The 10,030-nt window shown below is 59.1% G+C and overlaps 1 protein-coding gene across 1 annotated transcript in view; it reads right to left on the bottom strand.

The window, feature by feature from the left end:
- The window catches only part of MGAT5B (alpha-1,6-mannosylglycoprotein 6-beta-N-acetylglucosaminyltransferase B), a 68,378-nt gene that overhangs the window by 56,573 nt on the left and 1,775 nt on the right, over positions 1–10,030 (bottom strand). The window contains exon 2 of the mRNA XM_029927091.1: positions 6,781–7,025. Coding sequence (XP_029782951.1) covers positions 6,781–7,025 — 245 coding nt within the window. The remainder of the gene's footprint in view (positions 1–6,780; positions 7,026–10,030) is intronic.

The following is a 10,030-nucleotide window of genomic DNA, read 5'->3' as shown; positions in this document are numbered from 1 at the left end:
GTGGGGCGCTAGCTGCATTCGCTCCTCAGGAAGGAAAGGGCAGGGGCCCAGTGAGCTCAGAGGGACCCTCGCCTGCCTCTCCCACCAATCTCCGACGTGGCCCTGTGGCCAAGGGGGAGTCGTGGCCACTCTATCGGCCTCTGCGTCCCCAACTGATGTCACAGTGTCAAGAGGGGGCAGCAGAGAGCACGCAGGCCACTGGGAGGCTGGGGGGCAGAGGTGGGGAGGAGAGGGGAGGAGGGAGGGGGCTGGTCTCCCATGTTCCAAGCTTAGGACTGAGCTGAAAGGGGGCGGGGGGGGGGGGGGGCCAAGGAAGGCTTTGTGTCACCAAGGCTGCTTGTGACAATTCTGCCAGGATTGTCCCCTGCATCCCCTGGCTCTGAGCCTGGCCTGGCCCAGTGGCTGCTACTTCCTCTCACTGACCAAGTCACCTCCTGGCTGGGGTCCCCTGCCAGCTGAGCCCACCTGAGGTCAGAAGGGAGGCCACCAGGAGGCGGGAGGGCTCAGTCACGTGTTATGAAAGTGACAGCTGGCATCAAGTCCAGAGCAGGGGGAGATGCAGTTTCCTTAAAGAAGCCAGGACCCCTGGCTCCAATGAACACACACACACACACACACACACACACACACACACACACACGCATACACCCGCACGCGCACACACACACACAGAGCCACCCCAGAACAACAGGGGCGGGGACAGTGCTGGAGAAAACGCACGTGTGGAGGAAGGAAGTAAAGACACGCTCTCTCTACCCCATCTCCGCACCAGTAGCTGAAATCGCGAGAGGTCTTCCCACATTTTGCCTCCTTGGAAAGACTGGGTGGGTTTTTAACAAACCCGTTGGGATACGGAAATTTCACCGTTGTGCTAAGCAAAGCCAGTTTTTCCCACTGCTCTGCCCCGCCCCCCTCACTCAGGAGTCAACCAGTCAATCAATCCAAGAAGATATAAATAGCTTCCTCTCTCTTTCAACTCCACAGAATCGGGGCCAATGGTTGGTCTTTCAAATCACTCTCATCCCTGAGACCCCTACCCAAGCCCATCATCCAAATGTGACACCTTCTAAGTGATGTCCGGAGCACGGAGTAAAACAGGAGGGAGTTCCCATCATGTCAGCTAGAAAAATAATGACCATCAGATGATCTGATCTGCCCTCGGCTTGGTACCACTCCTGGAGTTGTGCAGTGCACCACCTGCACGGCCTCCCTGGGCCACTCTGATGAGCCAGTGCTCACCACTCAGGCTGGGGTGGCCTCTTTCCCAAAGGGTGGGATGAAAAAAGGAGAATGAGACCATGGCTAGGGACACCCTAAGTCAGAGTCCCCCCAAGCTATGACCTGGTCAGAGCACTCAGGCCCCACTGGACCAAGGAGTCTGGGCAGCAGCTGACTCCTGCAGATGCGGCGCCCCAGCGATGCTGAACCCACGTCACTGCTTCTGGAGCAGTGCTGTGGTCCCTGGCAGGCCTCGGAGCCGGCACCCTGCCCTGTCCCACGGCCGCCCCTCTCTCTGAGCTCATCCCAGGCTTCCTCCCCTCCTCCTCACTGCCCGAGCCCCTCCCTGGAAGCTCCCTGACGCAGCCTCCCCACAAACTCACCCCTACCCCCACTGCACAGGCCACAAAACCGCTGCTGGGACCAGTAACTGACAGCCAGAGACGCAGCGAACCCCAAAAGCCAAGCACAGCGGCCTGGGGCAAGCCACAGTGGGAGTCGAGAGGCCAGGACCCCACCTGCTCGGCCACCAGCCGCATGGGTGCGGGACGGAGAGGCATGCCGCCTTCCCTTTCTGGACCTCAGTTACTGCACCCTGAGGTGCTATGGGCTGGGTCCTGTTTTGGCTCTTCCCCTCTCGGGATGAGGTGATAGAAGTTGGCAGAATCCCCTTATGGAGAGAGAGCTCAGGGTGGCCCAGAGCAGAGGCTAGATGCCCAGAGCAGTGGGACAGAGAGAAAGCTAAATGACCCTTCATATTCAAGTAGGAAGACTGGAGATTGCCGGGGACGCCTGGGAGAGGGGGAGGGAGAACGAGGCACAGGGCGGTGGGGGGAGGGGCGGGACGGTCGGAGGGGCCATGCAGGGGTGGGGGAAACGCCAGCTGCAGGGATTCCCCGGCCACCAGCTTGCTCTGCTGAGCGGTGGTCACACCCCACACACCCCCCACCCCGTGCCCTTCGTTACTCCTACCGCTGTGCAGGGGCTTCGGAGAAAGAGTGCCTTTCCCTCTAGGTCAATGCCGGAGACACAGAGGACGGAGGAGGGGAGACGCAAGAGATCAGAGCAAGAGGCGGCCAGGGACACATAAGCCCTCCGGAGTCCTCAGAGATGTACGGGGCTCTGGATTGCCCTTCATAGGAAGGATTAAGCCAATTCTTTAAAAATGCAAACAGAAAGGGTGACCCAGGAGACCCGAGGGCTTGGGGACGTGGCTAAGGAGACAGACTGCCCCTTTCTGAGGGGTCTATCAGGCTACCTCCATCGGACTAGACGGAGACTGCAAGACGGTCCCCAGCCCCTGGGGGGCTCGGGGTGGCCCCTGCTATCTGCAAATGACACAGACTGGCAGTTCCTGAGGCCTCGGCAGCCGCCCCCCCCCTCCCGACCCCCCGAGGAGCTCCTGGGGCACCTCCTGGGGCACCGAGCTAGCTCGCTGGCTGCCACCACCCACCCCCAGGCTGTCGGCGGAGCGAGCTCCTGCCGTGGCTTGCCCCGGGTCACCTCACCGCTCTCGGTGCCGGCTAAATTGAAATGTATTTAATGTGAGGCTCCAGCGACACAGCTCAGAACTCACAGGCGTCTGCTCCATATTTCCATATAAACAAGGAAAGCTAGGGTGCCAGGAGGTACAGACAGAGGTGCTCGATTTCCCAGCCAGGCCCCCTCCGCTCCCCTCCCCGACACACTGTGTCTGTCTGTCTCCCCCACCCTCCCTTGTCCCCGCCCCCCACACTTGTCCTTTCTTGTCCCCATCCCAACCCTTCCTCTCTGGGCCTGGAAATGGAAGGAGCCCCCTCTTCTATCGTCAGAGAGAAGAGACGGCCCTGGCACCCACCTAATACGAGCTTCTGAGAGAAAGCCCCCAGCCCCGAGGTCGGGGCCAGAGAACCAGGAATTAGTTCTCTCGAGGTCAACATCCTGGCTGGGGGCGGGGGGGCGCAGCAAGGTGTGGCGGGGCCAGGCCACATGCCGCTGAACCAAGGCCCCCTGCCTACAGGTTCTGCCAGAGACGGCCTCCGACACCTGCCTCTTCGAGAGAACACAGAGCCAGGAACACACAGGCTCAGAGAATCTCTAGCAACAGCAGGAAGGGGGCTTCGGAGGCAACTTCACATCCTTCCGCCCCCCACTACCCCCACCCTCCCCCTCACCCTCCCCCCCCCCCCCGTTGCAGGGATGAGGGACTAAGGTCTGGTGATCACATGCCAAAAACCCTCCCCCAAGGCCCAAGCCCCTTGCAGCAAGAAGGAATTAGGTTAGACTTCTCCCAGTCACGCTCCCCGCCAGCTTCCTCCCTGAATCTTCAGACAAGTGCATAGAATACAGAAGGAGATTTTTACCCCCCAAAGAGAAAACTTGATCACAAAATAGAATCTGGCCTCGAGGGGGACCTGGAGCCTCCCCGGGGGAGACCACCGTCCACGGAGGCTGCAGTCGGCCCCTCCTTCAGGAGAACACCCTTCTTCCGCCCACCCCTGCCCAGCCTCGTCCCGGGGTGACCCACTTCCCTCACAGGCTTGACAGGCCGGGAGCGCGCAGACCATTTCCGCAACTGGGCTCAGATGGTTCTGTGGACCGATGCAATGATTTTTTTTTCCTAAATGGGAGCACCTTCCCGGGTTTCCTCCTCCCGATTCTGCCCCTGGGGTGCACAAACACCAGGAATAGATGTGATGCAACCACCCCACCCCACCCCTGACCTCCGGGGTCCCTCCCCAGGCCTGCCCCCCTCCAGCCCCAGAACTTTGTTCAGGTGGCTCCTAGGCAGACACACTGCCACCTCCTAGCTGTCCCCGCAGGGCTGCTCCGGGCACAATGGAGAGGTGGGGGGAAGGGGGAGTGTCGTTTGAGGAGGCGTGTTCTGCAGGATCAGAATTTTTAAACCCACAAGGTAACCCTGGGGCTCTTCCAAGTCTCCGCTTTGGGGCTCTCCAAACAAATCAACTTGGTCCAACAGCGGGAAAGAAATCAGGGGCAGGGGGAGGGGGGCAAGGAAAATTGGGATATGAACTGAGTCAGGATCAGTTCTCCAGGGCTCCTCCCACCTCCCCCGTCTCCTCCCCCCTCTCCCCCTGCCCTGCACCCACCTGGAGTTCAAGTTCTAGGAGCTTAGTTTCCAGTCCGGGGACCTGGGAAATGTGACATGGCTTTGCCTCAGCTGCAGGGGCTTGGAGAACTGAGGTCACAACCCCTCGGGGAGACCTGGCAAGCCTAGAATCACACACCCGGAGATGGGCGCTCTCACAAACGGAGTCACGAAAGGAAAAGGCACACACAGAATCCGCACGATGCGATTCCACCCTCCGGCAGTCTGAAGAAGAGGCATAAGCCGTCTGTGCAGGAGAAGTCAGCGTCCTGACCTCCCTGGGGCAGTCGCCAGCCGGAGGGGCTGTGAGGGCACCTCGGGGGCTGACCACCTTCTGTTCCTTGATCTAGGCTGCTGGGTGCATGGATGCGTTCAGTTTGGGGATACTGCACTCCACCCGAAAGTGTATGCGATGGGGCGCCTGGGGGGCTCAGGCGGTTGAGCATCTGGCTTCAGCTCAGGTCATGATCTCATGGTTTGTGGGTTCGAGCCTTGCGACAGGCTCTGTGCTGACAGCTCAGAGCCTGGAGCCTGCTTCGGATTCTGTGTCTCCCCTTCTCTCTGCCCTTCCCCTGCTCACGTTCTGTCTCTCTCTGTTTCTCAATAATAAATAAATGTTTAAAAAAAATTTTTTTTTAACCTGCAGAGTGCACAGCAGGGCAGGACTCCCGCACGCCCCTGTGCTCTGGGCCACTGGACCCAACCCTGGCCAGAGAGATGAGCAGAAGGACCAAAACCCAAGCAGACGCCCCTCCTTCCCCAACCCCCGATTCCCACCTTCTTGGATCCCTGACCTTTCTGGAGGTCCGGCCTCCTCAAGCCCTTCATCAAAGACGCCCCCACGCCCCCACCCCACCCCCGACAGACACGCCCCCTCTCCCGGACAGACACGCCCCCTCTCCCGGAGTAGCGTGCGCATTGATCCGTGTCTCCCACCTCCGCACACTCCACCTCTCTCCTCACCCACCCCCACCCAGGACCTCACAGCCCTCCCCATGCTTCCCCTCAGATGCACCTTCACAGCCCCCCCTCTTCCGGCCTCTGTTCACATGGATCTCCTGTGTGAAACCCCAGCACCTCCCCGGCCCTTCGCCCTACACCACCTTTTCTGCACTGTCGCCGTCTCAGACTAAACACATCCCATAAACACGGACGGAGCGTGCACCGTGTGCAGATGCTTCCGGAGCCCCTCACGTGTGGCAGGCACCTCGATACCGCTCGTGGCCATCCTGGGAGCACGGGTATCATCCCCATTTATCGGAGGAGAAAACAGGAGTTTGGGAAGACTGAAGTAAGTCTCTGCAAGTCAGAGCTGGGACACATTCATTTACATCCACGCTTGAATGACTAATAAATGTGAAATTCCTGCCAGGAGCTTTTGCAAGAGTAAAGAAGTGCATGTGAAACCAAAGGAAGAAATCCAATGACGAGACACCAGATGGCCTAACCAGGGCCCCTGAGAGCATCCACCCTGGATGACAGCCCACTCTACTTAGGCTACATTTGCCATTGGGAACAGGGGAGCCACAGAGCTGAGCCCTCGTTGGGGGCAGGGGGATTGAGTGTGAGAAAGCGGATTTCAAACGGAGATCTCTGCAGAGGGGCCCACCAAGCCAGCCTGATGAATCATTCCAGAAACCTCATCTGTCTCAGCTGCCCTACTAACTGGGGTTCCTCCTGCCATGGTCACCGAAAGAGCCTCTATGACACACGACGCAAGACTGCGCTGTTCACCACTCTGAGACCTCGAGTAGGAAGAGAAGGAAAGACGGCCATCTTTGGGGTGTCTCCCTGGGCCCCCAATGCCGTGAGCTCATTCAGTCCAGCTCCTAAAGATGCTCATTACTGTCCTTCTCCGCAGGTGAGCTAAGTGACCCGGCTGATGGCATGCAGCTGGGGACAATAAACCAGGGTACAAACCAGGTCCACCTGTCCCCAAAGCCCATGCTCTGGATCTTGTTCGACTCCCTCACGTGGATCACGTGGCAAGGAGCCACGAAGGTCTGGACTGTGTCCCAAGAGTTCGGAGAGAAAATACACGAGCCACGGCCGGTCTTCCCTCTGACTCGGGCCCCCACCTCCTACCCCCTCAGCAGTGGCCACAGCCGAAGTCAAAAGCACAGAGAATGTGCGTCTCCAAGGAAGACACTCCCCCCAACACACACACTAAGGAAACAACTCAAGCAGCCTCTTCTGACGCCTAGGAGACCCCGACTCAAAGGCCCTTCCCTGGCCTGAGGGTCTGCTCCAGAAGAAGCCCGATGATCACAGCCGGAACCAAAGCCAAAGCAGCGCGCAAGTTCATGAGGCCCAAGCCACGGGCCCTTCCCACGCACACATCCATAGACGAGGTGGCCAGGATCCCTGGGACAGAGACCCAGAACGTCCCTTGAGTTTGCAAGGTTCCAAGGCCTCCTTCTCCCCAGCCCACAAACCCCTGCACCCATTTCTGACTCCTTTCCCCACCAAGATACCTTCTGTGCGGATGGTGAAGGGGGAGTCCCCCGGGCGCCGCGCAGAGAGCTGGCCTCCCAAAGACGTCATCAGGAAGCACAGTGAGAAGAAGCCGATGCCCAGGACAAAGAGCCTGCAGGGAACAACGGGGCGGGTCAGAAACAGGTGTCGGAATGCATCCCTACCCAGCAAGGGCTCTGTACAAATGAATGGGTGAGGGCGTGCGCATGAAAGGGAGCTGAGCTCCTGGCCAGGTCTCTTGTCACTGCAGAATAAAGAGAGCCTGGTTACAAGGAGCTGGCCATGAGCCTCACACAAAACCCCAAGGGACAGTGATACGGGCATAGATCAGGCAAGTTCTAGACTCCAGACAGAGCCCGGCTCATTAAGCAGAGGTCCTCAGTGTGCGGTCCCCAGACCAGCAGCAGCAGCGTCACCCTGGAATTGTTAGAAATGCAAAGTCTTGCACGCCAATCCTAGGCTTACTGAGTCACTCTGGGCGTGGCGCAAAGCAACATGTTTTAACAAGTTCCCCAGGCAAGCCTGATACACGCTAAAGTTTGAGAACCGCCGGCACAGATGGAAACAGCAGGACCCAGTGCCAGCCAGAGGGCAAGGGATTGGTCCAGACAAAACCCACCTGGATCCTGTCAATCACCCGGGCTCAGCTCAGCGCTGTGCACACAGGTCCTGCCAAGGCGATCAGTCATGAGCTGGCTCCAGCACCTCCTTATCATGTTCGAGGAGGGAGGCGTCTGCCTCCTCCATCCCTCCCGGAGGCCAGGGCCACGTAGCCACCTTCCAGGCCCAGACGATCCCTGACCCACATCTTCACCAGGCAGGTACCCCGTCGTCGGCAGCTACTGGACTGACTGGTCGGGGTGAGCGGACCCCTCTGCATGGGAGGGGGGTCTGGGGAGCACTTTACTGCACAGCTCAGGAAAGCTGGCCCAAACAGGACTCTTGCTCATTCCTTCAACACACCGTTGATTATTTCCCAGGTGCCAGGCATCAGGGTTGCCCCAGGGGGACAGCAGGCGGCCCCAGGTTCCTGCTGTTTCCGTACTAGGTGCTGGGCCTCCAATAGGAGAACTGAGCTAACCAGCACTGTCTCGGGGAGGCCAGAAGTGGCAGCTTTTCGGGGACCTTGCAGGTATCAGAGGACTTGCAGAAATGAAAGGGGAGCCCCCCTCTGGTCAGGGGAAGGAACCCCATCTCCCTTGGAGCCAGGCTCACCACAGGGAGCCCCACAAGTCATGCTGGAGACCTCCACCCGCCACCCTCAATGCCACATTTGTTTGTATCTCCATGCAAGGCTTGCTTTATGCATTTTAATCTTCATTATTTGAAGCTGGCAGAGCAGTATTTAATTAAAACTTGGCCCATTAAAGAAAACACACGATTGCAGAAGAAAATAAAAGCACAACAAAATTCCCGCCCCATATTTAAATGAAGCTGTTAGAGATTAAATTGGAGAGGGGGCACAACCCCAGAGCAGAGAAAGCACGGGGGGTTTCCCCCAGGAGGTGACAGGGAGGACAAGTGAGTCGGCAGGAGGCCCTCTGAGGGACCCTCACTGAATTCCACCAAGCTTGAGGAAGGGTCCCTGGGATCCTGAGGAGGCCAGGCTGGCCTCAGAACGCCAGCCAGAGAAACAGTGTGTGTGTTGGGGGAGGGGGGGGGATGTTCACCCAGGAAGATGCTCAGAGAATCAGCCAGTATCTCCTCAGCCTGAGGACAAGGACGGATTTCTCAAGTTTACTGTTCCTGGCTCCCCTGAACCCCCTCCCCCACTATGGGACTGCATTTGGAGCTAGAGACCTGGGCTGCAGGGCCCAAAAAACCTGCTCTGAGAGCGGGATCTAAGCTTTTAGTCCAGAATCTGAAGCCCCAATCTGCATCTCTCTCTCTCTCTCTCCCTCTCCCTCTCCCTCTCCCTCTCTCTCTCTCTCTCCTCTCTCTCTCTCTCTCTGCCAGACCCCAATCCTAGGACCATTTATGGTGGATTCAAGTTACAATGATTTTGTCCGTCCATGTATCCATTCAAACAATATTCCAGGAGCAACTAGAGAAGGAGGCTCCGGGAAAACTAAAGTGAACAGGACTCCCAGCCTGCCCTTAAAAATTAGCAAGTCCAGGTGATGTGGTTAGAGGCCAGCCCCCAGCCATCTGAAGGGGACACGAGGCCTGGACTGCTGGCAGTGACTCCCTGGGCAGCCTAGGGAGACCCTAGGTGAATATACAGAACGTGAGGGGAAAGTGAATCTATGCAATGCCACCTCTGGATCCTGGCTTCAGATGAGAGCCTGAAAGAGCCAGGACCCCAGAGGGAAGCGGCGGGGAGCGGGCGCTGTCCGTGGTGCTGGAGCCAGCAGCCGCCTCCAATTGCACCAGAAAATGACCACGCTCTGGTCAGTTAGCGGGCCTTCCCATGCCCTGGAGGGCTGGATGACATGGGGTGGCAGAGACGCAGAGAGGACCCTCGCAACGGTCAGCGTCAGACAGGTACTCAAGGATTTCACTGGAGGAGCAAGGCCCTTTCCAGAGACGCCCACTTCCCATCCTTCTTCCCATTCGAACCTTGTGTCCAGCCACTCTCTGTCTACTGCCCAAGGCCCTACCCTTGGGACAGCAACTCTCCTCCAGACACCGGAGGACCATCATGAGCCCTGCCGTCGGGAAGGCAGTCTCTGCTCGGCTCCATACCCAAGGCCCAGCCCATCCAGGAGCTGGAGGTGTGGGAAGGCCAGCGACACCTGAGCCCTGGCCTCCCCGTCTGGGGCTGGGAGGGAGACCTGCTGGGAGGGGCGGGGACTCCGGCCAAAGGCCTGGAGGGAAGGGGCCAAAACCTGACCCTCCCACAGCCCCCCTGTGCTTCTTCCTTCCCAGTTCCTGCCCAGGCAGAAAGGACCCTCGTCCACACCGAGCCTGTGGCCCCATCCAGAGTGCGACCACTGCCCCGCCCTGCCGCTCCCTGGCAGCCTCTGCCACCCAGCCCTCCTGGGCAAAGTGGCTCTCCGACCCCACTGGGCACCCATCGCTTAGCATCTCCTCCCCAACCCCAGCAGCAGGCGGGCTCTGCGGGGTCTGGGGAGACGAGCCCCAACGAGGTCTGGGGGCCCCTGGGATGGGTTCATCAGAGCCCAGCCAGCTGCGCGTGGCCCCAGCTACACTTGACCTAGACTTGGCCGCCCGAGGTTGGGGTGGGGGGATCCGTCCTAGCCTCCATCCCGCTTCCACGTTCCCAGAGGTCCCGGCTCCTGCTGCCCC

Source organism: Suricata suricatta, chromosome 17, assembly GCF_006229205.1.
Source record: "Suricata suricatta isolate VVHF042 chromosome 17, meerkat_22Aug2017_6uvM2_HiC, whole genome shotgun sequence".
In the NCBI taxonomy this organism is placed as follows: Eukaryota; Metazoa; Chordata; class Mammalia; order Carnivora; family Herpestidae; genus Suricata; species Suricata suricatta.
The sequence above is the reverse complement of the archived record's forward strand: the minus strand, read 5'-3'. Positions and strand labels throughout refer to the sequence as shown.